This window comes from Camelina sativa, chromosome 5 (assembly GCF_000633955.1).
Source record: "Camelina sativa cultivar DH55 chromosome 5, Cs, whole genome shotgun sequence".
NCBI classification, from domain to species: domain Eukaryota; kingdom Viridiplantae; phylum Streptophyta; class Magnoliopsida; order Brassicales; family Brassicaceae; genus Camelina; species Camelina sativa.
Genome location: NC_025689.1, coordinates 14,599,319 through 14,612,815, shown reverse-complemented (window position 1 = coordinate 14,612,815; position 13,497 = coordinate 14,599,319). Strand labels below are relative to the sequence as shown.

General features: G+C 34.7%; 2 protein-coding genes and 1 long non-coding RNA gene across 3 annotated transcripts; 2 read left to right on the top strand and 1 right to left on the bottom strand.

The window, feature by feature from the left end:
* On the top strand, positions 78–1,229 carry LOC104786903 (zinc finger protein ZAT5). Its single transcript, XM_010512374.1, has one exon. The coding sequence runs from the start codon at positions 254–256 to the stop codon at positions 1,115–1,117; it is 864 nt and encodes a 287-aa protein (XP_010510676.1). The 5' UTR covers positions 78–253; the 3' UTR covers positions 1,118–1,229.
* LOC104786902 lies at positions 8,347–10,050 on the bottom strand. Its single transcript, XR_767682.2, has 4 exons — positions 9,533–10,050; positions 9,187–9,254; positions 8,744–8,917; positions 8,347–8,660 (listed from the first exon to the last, which is right to left on the bottom strand). It is a non-coding gene; the product is annotated as an uncharacterized LOC104786902 (long non-coding RNA).
* On the top strand, positions 11,495–13,497 carry LOC104786901 (alpha carbonic anhydrase 2-like). Its single transcript, XM_010512372.2, has 7 exons — positions 11,495–11,642; positions 11,736–11,953; positions 12,037–12,152; positions 12,571–12,673; positions 12,768–12,935; positions 13,113–13,166; positions 13,253–13,497. Exons 1-7 carry the CDS (start codon positions 11,543–11,545, stop codon positions 13,328–13,330), a joined length of 837 nt encoding a protein of 278 aa, XP_010510674.1. The 5' UTR covers positions 11,495–11,542; the 3' UTR covers positions 13,331–13,497.

Below are 13,497 nucleotides of genomic sequence, written 5' to 3'. Positions count from 1 at the left end.
TCTTCTTTTTCTTTTTTTTTTTTTTTTTTTTTTTTTCTTTTTCGATAAATATATATATAAGCAGCCCCACCATCGTCTTCTTCACTGCCTCTCTTCTCTCTCTCTTCTCTCTTGTTAGTTCACTCCACATAACAAACACCAAACATCTCATTCCTTTCATCAATAGTTTTCGAGATTTTCTTGAATTGGGTTTGTTTCTTGATTGGTTTCTTGAATTGGGTTAGTCTTCTTTTTCTTTATACTATTTTTGGATATGATGATGGGTCAAGATGAAGTTGGGAGTGATCAGACGCAAATCATAAAGGGGAAGCGTACGAAGAGACAGAGATCGTCTTCGACGTTTGTGGTGACGACGGCGACAACCGTCACCTCCACAAGTTCATCGGCCGGTGGGAGCGGAGGAAGAGCGGTTTCTGACGAGTACAACTCGGCGGTTTCGTCTCCGGTGACTACTACTGATTGTACGCAAGAAGAGGAAGACATGGCGATTTGTCTCATCATGTTGGCTCGTGGGACAGTTCTTCCATCGCCGGATCTCAAGAACTCGAGAAAAATTCATCAGAAGATTTCGTCGGAGGATTCGAGTTTCTACGTGTACGAGTGTAAAACATGTAACCGGACTTTCTCATCGTTCCAAGCACTTGGTGGACACAGAGCGAGCCACAAGAAGCCTAGGACTTCGACTGATGAAAAGACTAGATCACCCCTGATGCAGCCCAAGTCTAGTGCCTCAGAAGAAGGTCAAAACAGTCCTTTCAAAGTTTCCGGCTCAGCCCTAGCTTCACAGGCAAGTAACATCATCATCAACAAGGCAAACAAAGTACACGAGTGTTCGATCTGCGGTTCCGAATTCACTTCCGGGCAAGCGCTCGGTGGTCACATGAGGCGGCACAGGACAGCCATAACCACGGTTAGCCCCGTTGCCGCTACCGCTGAAGTTAGCAGAAACAGTACAGAGGAGGAGACTGAGATCAATATGAGCCGTTCGATGGAGCAACAGAGGAAATATCTACCGTTGGATCTTAATTTACCAGCACCAGAAGATGATCTAAGAGAGTCAAAGTTTCAAGGGATAGTGTTCTCAGCCACACCAGCGTTAATAGATTGTCATTACTAGTTGAATTGTTTTACATAAAAAGATGAATATTTGTGAATTCTCTTACTTACTATATTGTTGATCATTGGGGATTATTTTTCGAAAAATTGAATCAAATATTAATATTATAATTTTTTTTAAGAAAATAGAGGAAAATGAAATGTGCAAGTTATAATGAAAGAGCTAGGAGAGGGAGAGGAATATAGTGGGAGTTAAGTAAAGGGTTGTGTGATAGTTAGATGATCTACTTGTTGAAGTAAGAATAGTTTGAGTAAGCAAGTGGTTAGTGTTCTCTCATCTCATGGTTGCCTTTCATTCACGAAAAGCAAGTGACTTCCAAGGCATCTTTTCTTTCCCTCTTTTTAAGGTATTTTTTGTTTCTTTTATTTTTTTTTTCTCTTTTAACGAAATTGCAAAATGAAGTAATTAAATCGTTGTTTATTTTTTATTTTTTATATAAACATGTGAACAAACTATTCGTATTGCTTGTAGACGCCTCTTTCGCCCCCACGATTACTTCAGATTATGCGTTCGCAGCCATACGCTATATATCGTGGTGTTCTACCACTTCAAACAAAATATGTCACAGCACATAAAAATACAAAAAAATCGTAAGATATCTAGAGAAATAGAGGCATACAATATCTTTAATTAATAAACCAACATAATAGTAGTTCAGTGGCTAAAGGATTCTTCTCCATGAGGTGAGAAGGATAAAGTTATGATTTATGAAACCCTTTACAACATTTAAAGATGTCTAAATTAAAATGACAAAATTAGCTGATTTTACTTCGAAAATTAGTCTGAATTTAGGTCCGGAAGTTCTGGTTATTAAAATTTTAAAAATAGATGTTGGCTCCATAAAAGATTTTAATAATATCTGATTTTTGTAGATCATAAAGTTTGTTTGAGATTCCACTTAGAATTTACCTCATTAAAAAGAAAAAAATTCAAATAAAATATCTAACTATTTTGTTACTTTGTCTAGATAATAATGTCTCCTTTATGACTTTAAGATGTAAGGAGTAAGGGCCAATGCTATCTTCCCCTCCCCAATTCAGAACCAACATGTTGTAATTACGCTTATAGATCATATTTCCAATGTTAATTAGTTACAAAAACGTAATCATATAAATGTGAATTGATTAAAAGAAAAAAAGAGTAATATAAAGGCAGTCGACACGAGATGGACGTGGTGATGACCGGCTAGGGTTTGGCAGGAGAATCACCACCACAACTAATAGACGTGGATTAGGTTCTTCTTTGGTTTTGGGTTGTTATTTTTTCTGGTCACCACATTCACACTTTTATCTAAAAAATTTAAAAAATAATCAAATATAACAGACTTACAATTATTACAACAGAACAGAAAAACTAAAAAAAAAAAGAGCAAAAATTCAAATAATTAAAGAAAGGAAAAAGATAAAACAGTGACAGCAGAAACAGTCACAAGATTCACTCACCGCTTCACTCACCGCTTCACTCCTTGCTTCCAATGCTTCCCTTATAAAAAAAATTATTCTTTGCAGTTGTATCCATGATCCAACTTTTCATTATTGAAATTAATATTGTCCTCTCACGATCTTAGTTTCTCAATCTTAACTTTATTTCTCAAGCTAGGAATATATTTTATATATAAGTGAGAAAATTGAGCTACAATGACTAAGGTAGATACTATTCTGCTCGATGTGGTTGCTAATCACTCTCATTATTGAGTTTTTTAAATCTAAGTCAAGTTCCCATTAATATGAAATTGTCCGTTTTGATCCCAAATAGTCTAGTCCCCACAAATTTTTTATCGGATTCCTTCCCAAAAAGCTTATACTAATTAGAATTAGAATTGGTTTATATATTAGAAATTTATTTTCTAATATTTCGATGTATCCAGATACCCATGATCCGGTATCCCTTTATTTCTTAAGTATTTTTGAGGCACATTAATCATGTTATATTTTGATCCTTCCACACTGAATACAAAGTCCATCCCCACTTCCTTAGGTCCATTTTTCGACCTAGACTCTGATATCAATTGTTAAGCTTTTTAAACCCAAATTAAATTTTTGTTAGTATGATATTATCCGTTTTAGGTTCAAACAGTTCAGTCTTCACAGATTTTTTATTGAGTTCCTTTTTAGAAAAGCTCATACTAATTGAAATTGTACTTAACTTATATATTAAAAACTCATTTTCTAATTTTTCGACGTGGGATGGTGGTCTGTATTCCAACATTCATGATTCTTTAAATCACTAATATTCATGTGTCTATGTATTTTCTGGGTCAATATATTTATATGTGTGTATAAGCAACAAAAGTCACGAAAGAACATTTGAATTCAAAACAAGTGGCTGTCATTTACGTCTAACTAAATATTTAAATTGTAGATACTATTGCTCTTTTACGGATACACACAAGTCCAATAGATAAATAGGACACGAGTGCAAAACTTGTTTTTGTTGGTGGGTTAAAGAGTCAAAATCTTTACTTAACCTCGTTAGATAAATATAGTGGTTAAGCTTTGAAATACCGTGTAGTGTAGATGCGTTTTGCAGATATTTACATTGTAAAACACTTGTGTAACTCAACTTCTACCACTAGTAGTGGTGGAACACTATTCATGTCTTCTTACATTATCGGTTGAATTTGATTCAAGACTCCTAAAAGATACTAGCTTGCGGCTATAATCAATTCTATATGTAAATGTTCTAAAATTTTTTATTCATGTTGCTTTTTTTGTTTGTCAGTCATTGTCTCATACTATCGTGGTTTGGTCTTATATAGGCTTCACTCCAAACCTCTGTATATAGGTTCGATCTTCTGGCCCATTATTGGCTTTGAAAAATAATTCTTTAAAGGTTTCATAAACTTTTTCTTTTATTAAGGATTTTATCTTAACCTTTTCTGTTTAATTCAAGACTTATTTACGCTAACACTCTTTAAATAAGCTACTATACAAAAACTAAAAACTATAAATATATCACCTATGTATACGTTTCCTTACCGTACGGTCATAATCTTCTTATTAAATAGATTAATTTCAAATATAAGATATAGTATAATAATATTATGGGGATGGACCAGGTTGCTTTCAGTTCTAAGCCAACTCGTTACGCCTAATTAAAATATAAGACCCTTACATTGCAAGTCATGTCGCACCACCCGTTCTCTCTAACCACTATATGTTGCCATTTGTACCCCTGAGATTCACAAATAATTACATAGTATCATATGATAGAACCATTGTTGTATTTTGGGTTAAACATGGGTGATGATTGATTTCATACATAAATGATTTATAGACTATTAGAAGAGAATATGTTGTCTTATAATAGCAGTATTTTGTGCAAAATGAGTTGGAGGATTCAGTTGAGAATAATAGATGAGTTGGAGGATTCAGTTGAGAATAATAGATGCGTTGGAAACGTTGAAAAAAACTGTGCGGATAATTTTCGTTATCTATTAACACTGCATTACACTTAAAGATTTAAATGGATTGGACGGTGCAAAGAAAGTTGATTGGACTAAAACATTAATAAAATGAATATGGTTAGTGCAAATAAAGTGAAACAAAATAGATTGAACACAAGTTGAATGGTAACCGTAAGACATATGTATATGATCTAATATTATCTATTATATAAAAGAAGGTCAACTCTATCAATTTTCCTCTTATTGGGATTTTAATTAGGAAATTCTCTTACCTTTGTTATTATAAGTTTATAGAGTGTCTCACGTTATGAAATAGTGCTGATTAGAACACGAATTCAAATTCAGCCGATAATGTAAACGTTGGATTATCGGTTGCATTATGGGCAAATTCAAACACTCCGGATGGAAAAAAAAGAAAAGAAAAATCACCTACAAACGTTGGATTCAGATTCCAAGTTATATATACTTCCCCACTTGAATCTTTATGTAATGCTTTTACTCAACGAGTCTGCTACAATTTTACATTATTTTTATCTATCATTGATGCTTATATCTCAATGTTCGAATGTAGGTTCTTAGATCTCTCCATCTGCAATAGTAAAGTAAGGTTTGCACTAGGTTGACAGGGTATGATATTCTTTTTATGTGATCATCAGAGTGTGAGTAGGGTTTCACAAGTCTGAAGGAGATATTGACTACTATGCTAGTGTTGGTATTGCCAGAGCAGAGTGAGCCTTATGTGATTTATATTGTTTTCAGAGTTGGCTCAGAATGTGTGTTGATGCAACATGGGAAGGTTATTGCCTACGCTTCATGACAGTTGCGGAAGCATGAAGACAACTATCCTACTCATAACTTTGAGATGGCTGCTGTGATTTTTACCCTAAAAATTTGGAGTTCTTATCTTTATGGCGGGAAGGTGTAAGTGTTTATAGATCATAAGAGCTTGAAATATATGATCTGGAGATAGCTTACCATCCTGGTGGCAGATGCGTTGAGTCGGATGTAGGTGGCTTTGGCTCGGGAGCAGGATATTGAGTCTTTGGTGGGTGAAATCAGTGTATTGAGGTTGTGTGCTATTTCACTGGAGCCTTTGGGTTTGGAGGCGGGTGATCATGCAGATCTTCTGAGTAGAGTTCGCTTAGCTCAGAAGAAGGATGAGGGGCTGTTGAATACCTCTAGGGATGTCAGTTCAAAGTATCAGGTCTCCGCCAATGGTACCATTTTTTGCACGGTCATATATGTGTGCTCAAGGATGAGGAGTTGAGGCGAGAGATTCTAAAAGAGGCTGATGCGAGCATGTTCTCTATTCATCTAGGAGCGACTAAGATGTATCGTGGTCTCATACGGTATTATCATTGGGTCGGGATGAAGAAGGATGCAGCTAGTTGGATCGCAGGGTGTGATATCTGCCAACTAGTAAAGGCTGAGCATCATGTTCCGAGTGGCTTGTTGCAGAGTTAACCCATTCCATAGTGGGAGTAGGACATAATCACGATGGATTTTGTGATAGGATTGCCATTATCTCAGACTTTTGATGCGACTTGGGTCATTGGGGACCGGTTGGCTAAGTTAACACATTTTCTGGCCATTAAGGAAACTGATGGAGCGGCGGTTTTGGCTAAGAAGTATGTGAAAGAGATAGTCAGATTGCATGGTGTGCATGCGACACCGTGCAAGTATCATGTATGACAGAGATTCCATGTTCACTTCAGTATTTTGGAGAGCGTTTCAGGCAGAGATGGACACTAAGGTGCGTATTAGTACATGCTACCATCCTCAAACTGATGGACAGTGAGAGAGGACGATTCAGATTTTGGAAGATTTGCTGAGGATGTGTGTGCTTGATTGGGGTGGTTACTGGGCGGATCATCTGAGCTTGGTAGAGTTTTCTTACAACAACACCTACCAGGCGAGTATCGGGATGGCTCCTTATGAGGCGTTGTATGGGTGGCCATGTTGTACTCCGTTATGCTAGATTTAGGTGGGGGGAGATGAGCATATATGGTGCAGATTTTGTTTAGGAGACATCAGAAAAGATTTGGGTTCTGAAGTTAAACATGAAGGAGGCTCATGATCGGCAGAGGAGTTATGTTGATAAGAGGAGGAAGGATCTTGAGTTTCAGATAGAGTGTACCTCAAGATGGCCATGTTACGGGGTCCGAACAGATCATTGACAAAGACTAAGCTGAGTCCAAGGTACATGGGTCTGTTCAGAGTGGTTTAGGGGGTGGGACCGCTTTCATATAGGTTGGAGTGTCAGATGTTATGCGTGTGTTCCACGAGGTTTTCCAAGTGTCGATGTTGAGGAAGTGTCTCAACAAGGATGATGGGTTGTTGGCTAAGATTCCTGCAGATCTTCAGTCCAACATGACTTTGGAGGCGAGACCGGTGAGGGTTCTCGAGAGGAGAGTCAAGGAACTTTGGCGGAAGATGGTTCCATTGATGAGAGTCATGTGGGACTGTGATGGTGTTGAGGAGCAGACTTGAGAGCCAAAGGCGAGGATGAAGGCAAGGTTCAAGAAGTGGTTCGAGAAACAAGTCAGAGCTTGAGCTTCCCTATCATAGTCCCAATTTGTTGGTTTTGGCTTTGTATTGTATATCTTATCTCATTATGTATTTTCGTCGGAGTTGTAACGATTATGACATTTAATGATTAATAAGATGAGCAATTTCTTGGATTTGACTTGCGTTGCATGAAAAGGAAAATATTGTGGTAGTTTCTAAAAATGGAAAGGTTCCATAAATAGAAAGTTTTTACGAGTTAAAATTTGTCTATTTTTAGTGTTTGTGGGCCTTGGTGGCGTATGTGTGGCCTTCATGGCAGAGTTTTGAGTCATTGTGTGGCCTTGCAGCAGTCTTTTGATATATTTTTGTGACTTTTGTGGCGGACTCTTTAGCCAATTGTGTAGTCTTTGTGGCGGACTGTTTAGCCAATGTTGCATGTTTAGACAGTCCTTCAGGATGTTTGACCGTTGTGGCGGGCTTTTAGCTAATGTTGCCTGTTTATACGGTTCTTCAGGATGTGTGGCCTTTGTGACGTTTCTTCGGAATATATGGTTTTTGGCGATCCTAACTTAAAAATACAAAATTTGTAATTAAAATATTGCTAAGAACTTTTGATTATACTAGGATAGTACCCGCGCTACACCGCGAGATTGCTTATATTTTTTTTGTTTAATTTGGTTGTGTAGTTTTTTTTGTTATATTGTTTTGTTTTTCAGGTTCTTTTTTGTGTTTTGTTTTTGTCTGCACTGACTTATGAGTCAAAGGTTGTTTTTTTTGTGGTTCATTTCAGTAGTGTAATGATGATATATATAATAGAAGATTGTTGCAGTTTTGAATAATAATTTATTACTTTTGGGAAGAGCACACATACAAATATATACTACTAATACTGTTACTGTGACAGGTATCATCACGACGAAAGAGATGTGGAGGAAATCAAACTGTGTGAAACTTGTATTCATGTCCCAAATTGAATCGAGATATTGATTCGCTGAATCCTTAGTCAATAAGTGTCTTCACACGTTCAAGACCTTGTTCCAGTCCAGTATCGATCTAATCATGATTCTGTTCAACACCAATTTAAAGTCGTTGTAAATTTGATGAAGTAATAGTAATATATTGTTTTCAATCTGTTAAAACTTTGAGACAAGTCGTAGTATTTTTTTTACAATCACAAACTCTTTTTAGTTTCACAAACTCTTTTTATTTGTATTTTTATTTTTTTCTTTTAGTGAAATTAAACTAATATGTACTACAGTATTGACAGTAGATTAGAGCAGAAAACAATATTATTAAAATAAAATCATTGCATGAATTAGGCTTCCATATGAAATGGTATTTTAAAACAGAATGTAGAATTTTAATCAAAGAGTTTGACATGTAGTATTGAAATGTAAAAGACTTGAAGATGTAGAATAAAAATCTCAACGACTTAGAGATGTAGAACTTTAAACTGCCACATGTTTTTGTAAATATCTTGACTATCACATATTAAGTTGTGATCGAGCGTTTCTTTTTGGATTTCTTTTCCTCCTCTTCCTCTTCTTGAAACGTAGGAGGTCTTTTCCCATTCTCTGTTTTAATCTCCTCATATTTTGTTACGTTGACATATGTGGTTGTTTCATCTCCCTATAAAGAACAGTAATACATTTAAATAGTGACAATTTAAACATGTAAGATATCTAAAATACCTTTGTTGGATTGTTAATGACCTCTAAATCTCCAAATATGTTTTCTTTCATGACCCGAGTAACAATGAAAGCTTGAGAAGATGCTCAGATGTTGTATTCAGTAATCTTGATTTGAAATTCCATTGTTCTGCCAACCATTTCTGTAAGGCATTTTGGAATACTTTCTATTGTGGGAATTTCATCCCCTTTCATTACCTGTGTTAACACATAACATAATAAATTGCTTAAGTATATGAATGGTATTAATTATTTCAATTATAGTTTATAGTTTAAGTATAACTATGTTTAATTTTTATTAATCTTATTTGGGATTTAAATTTCTAAGACCACAATATGTAGCTACAACTTTATTTTTCAAATCTGCTAAAGTTATTTTAACATTACTCTACTATTCACTTTGAAGTTTTAAATCAACTATTCACGTACTGAGACAAGAATTTAGAGAAGAGGAGATAAAAACAAACCTGAGTCATTGATTTAATCACCCCAATTTCTTCTTTTGCAGTAACTTGGTCTAATAACAAAACTCCACCTTAAAGCACATACACACACAAAAAAAATACCATTAGAACTGGGCATTTTAGCAAACACTTGAGCCAAATTATAAGAGAGAGCAAGACATGAAAAAAGATTCAACAATATCAAACATCCAAGGTAACTAATTCATTAAAGATAATGACGCCTTAAGTTTCAAATTCTGTACCAATCATACAACTAAGCTAAACTATCATCTATCATCGGATCGAGTCATCTAACTTCAGAAGTAGCTAAAAGAGTTCCGGAGAGAGAGAGAGAGATCAGAGATTATACCGTTCTTGGCCGGCGGTATCCCAGATCTGCGAGAAGACAAACTCAGCTTAATAGGTTCAGCTAATTCAAGAATTCCCCTCAAGCATCGCGTTTAATCCCTTGGCACCGAAATTAGAAGAGGCACACGATAGCTTCCTCAAGTTTTTACAGTTTCTAGCGAACGAATCCATACCTACATCCGTAATCTCGCGACAACCACGAAGCTTGACTCGAGTCAGCAAGCTTCTTTTCCGATCTCCGGTGCTGAGAAATTGAAAGGTATGAGCGAGGCAATAGTCCGGCAGATCTGCCGTGAAATCATAATCTCCATCTTCGAAACCATTCGATTTCGCAGTCGAGAAACTCCGGTGGTGACCTGAGAAAGAGAGAAGTATTATCGCGTACATTTGGTTCTTTAAGCCACGTAAGAGCATATTTTGATTATCTGTATTATTGTTATAATTTGATTGGTGGTTTATTTTTACTGATGTGTCAGCTTCTGATTCAATACAAGAAACTGAGGTGTCAACTGGAGAGAAACTCACTTGTACTAGTATTTGGAAGTGGTTTTACGAAACTTCTATTTTCTTCGTAAACTGTTTTTTGAAATGTATTGTGTTTCAACTTTCAACCAATAAACAGTTTACGAAGCCCAAACAATATACCATACATTATTTGGACTACTACTAGTCTCTAAAGCCCAAACAATTTTCCTCTCATGATTCAGTTTGGCCGTAAGCTGACATATCCAATACTGCTCCTTTAATTTCCCATTCATTCACCCGTGAATCCTTCTTTCCTTTCCCATTCACCAATGAATCTTCCTCCTCTTTACCTCATTGTATATAGGTGAAACTTAATTTGCTGATAAAATTGGCTTAACAATGATTCAATGAATACAAATTTGATTTTATTATTCTGGTATTTTCATAGAGTAGAGTCGCTGAGAAATCGAATGCATGCAAAACACTACTTCTACGTTTTCTTTTCTTGTTTTTTTTTTTACACCAAAAGAACTTTTTTTTTAACACCAAAAGAACTTTTTTTTTTTCAACCAAAAGAACTTTTTGTTACCAAGTTTTGAACCCGAAATTTTAATCCAGTATGAAACTAAAAATTTTGGTTTTAGACAACGTGCTACTTCTAAGTTTTACTTAGCTTTCGATATTATGTGGTTCTCCAAAAAAAAAAAAAATGTGTTTCTCCAACACAAATAGAATGTCTAAGTCAAATATTTAATTATAACTTTTTATTTAATAATATGATGTACATTCGTATGACTTTTTTGTCGCGCATTAAAAGATGGTGATAACCAAACCAAGCGATATGAAACGTACACGTAGTGATTTAGTTTGTAACAATAAGTAGTGTTATGTAATACCAAATATGTTAATTAATAGTTTGAATGGGTAAGTAGTGCTATACAATAAGTAGTGTTACAGAAATAAAGTTTTTTTTGCCGATCCTTCTATATTCTTACTAATTTTTTTGCTAAAATATGACTCATTTTCAGATTCCATAATATGTATATGTTAATTTTGGGACTTTAAAAGTGAATTTTAGATACAAATTAAAGCCATTTATGTGTTCTCTATCATATTTTTGCCATCTAAAAAATACTTGTCCGGTAAATGCTTCGCCTTATTATGAACTTGCGTCGACATACGTACGTACATGCAAAAATTGTCTTTGACAAATTGAATAAACAATGAATGTGAACTAATCTTGCGAATCCAAGAAATAAATCTATAAGAAAGAGAGTTGGGAACAAAATGATGTGAAAATGAAACGAAAACATGTTTTCAACAAGAGTCAAACATGTCGTCTCAATCGGCATTAAAAACACCTTAAATAGTATAAGATGAAAAAATGTGACGACTAGGCTGACGTTTAACATATGTAATCCCCTAATGCACTATAATCATCTACTATATATACTTCTATTGCAACCAAGTTGCAATCAACAAAACAATTAAAATTCAATCATCACCTCTCCCTCTTTCTCTCTCAAAACCTCTTTCAAAACCAAAGATGGATAAGGTATCTATCCAATGTTTTATCTTCTTAGTTCTCACCAGCTTCGTCGCCACCGTTTGGTGTTTGAGTGCTACAGCAGATTATAGAGAAGTTGGTAAGCCACACAAGTGATCTTGGTTCTTTTGTTTTGTTCCTACATTTTGTTGCATTTTGAGAACTAAATTATATGATGGATGGATGAATATAGAGGATGAAAGGGAGTTCAGCTACGAGCGGAACAAAGAGAACGGGCCAGAGAAATGGGGAAAGCTAAAACCGGAATGGAAACTGTGCGGAAAAGGAGAGTTGCAATCTCCAATTGATCTTATGAACAAAAGAGTTAGACTTGTTACTGATTTCGAAAAGCTTACTAAAGATTACAAGCCTTGCAATGCCACTCTCATAAATAGAGGCCATGATATGATGGTATCATAATTATTACCCATTCATATACACATCTCTCATTTATAAGTTTCAAAGTAAAACTCATAATAACTATTTTGTTGCAGCTGAGGTTTGAAGAAGAAGAAGAAGGGCCAGGAAGTTTTAAGATCAATGGAACTGAATATAAACTCCTACAGCTTCACTGGCATTCGCCCTCTGAACATACTATCAATGGAAGAAGGTGTGAAACATTCTAAATAACATCTCATATATTTGACTTAAACTAAATACGAAAAATAAAACTATAATATAGATCAAATATATATGCTTAAAACACATGTACAACAGAGGAGGGGAAAAAACATTCATGCAGCATGTACAAAATTAAGTTCATGATTGCATCAAAAAGAAGAGTTGTTTTCCATTGTTAGTACTTAGTACAAATCACGAATTTAATTGAAACTTTTTGCAATTAAAACTAGTTGATGCTATTTAAAAAAAAAAAATTGTTGTCCTTAGTTACATAGTACACATCAAGCCTTTAGTTGACAATTCTTATTACAATTATTAATTCTGGATGATAAAAAAAATAGTTATTATAATTTTCTAATTATATATATTAAAAACCTTTTCAACTTTTACATAAATGGCCGGCACAGGTTTGCTCTTGAGCTTCACTTGGTTCATGAAAACATTAACGGAAGCTTGGCTGTAGTCACAGTGCTCTACAAAATCGGAAGGCCAGACTCTTTTCTCGAATCGGTATACATTTCAAGAATTTTGATAATTAAGCATTTAATTTCCTAGATAACTAATTGTTATTGTAACCAATTTTTTTTTTTTTTTTTTTGGTTAGCTGGAAAAGAAATTGTCGGTGATTACAGATCAAAATGAGGCAGAGAAAAATGTAGAAATGATTGATCCAAGGAATATTCAGATTGGGAGCAGAAAATTTTATAGATATCTTGGATCACTTACCACTCCTCCTTGTACGCAAAATGTTATTTGGACCGTCGTTAAGAAGGTTTATTCATCTTCTTGTTTTCTTCTTTTTACTTAAACTACCATTAATAAAATCATTACCAAGTACAAATACAACGAATGATATATTCATCTAGTGTTTCAACTCGTTTTTTCCTCTCTTTTAGTTTGTGAGCAATTATACCATATCGTTTCGTTTATATATATTTGTGATATTTAGGTAAGGACAGTAACGAAAAGCCAAGTGAAACTACTTCGAGTGGCTGTTCACGATGTAAGTTTTAATTAAATAATAATCCTTTTACAATTATACTATTTTAGATTTGAAATTTATATTTGTTTGGAAAAAATAATTTGCAGAATTATGATACCAATGCGAGGCCGGTTCAACCTATAAATAAACGTGTGGTGAAGTTATTCAGACCAAAATCTCTGTGAATCAAGGCAGCTCATGAATCAAATACGAAAATACAATACAATTTATTTCATTTTTTTACAATAAAAGTGTAATTTTTATTTAATACGAAATTGATGATGTATGTGTTTCCTGATTATTTTTGCAATGTCCCATCGATATCTTCCTCCTTTATTTACACTTTTTTTTT

Coding starts and splice junctions, on each gene's coding strand:
- LOC104786901 (XM_010512372.2), top strand. CDS start 11,543: ATGGATAAGGTATCTATCCAATGTTTTATCTTCTTAGTTCTCACCAGC. Junction 11,643..11,735: donor AGCAGATTATAGAGAAGTTG/GTAAGCCACACA, acceptor GGATGAATATAG/AGGATGAAAGGGAGTTCAGC. Junction 12,674..12,767: donor CAGACTCTTTTCTCGAATCG/GTATACATTTCA, acceptor TTTTTTGGTTAG/CTGGAAAAGAAATTGTCGGT.
- LOC104786903 (XM_010512374.1), top strand. CDS start 254: ATGATGATGGGTCAAGATGAAGTTGGGAGTGATCAGACGCAAATCATA.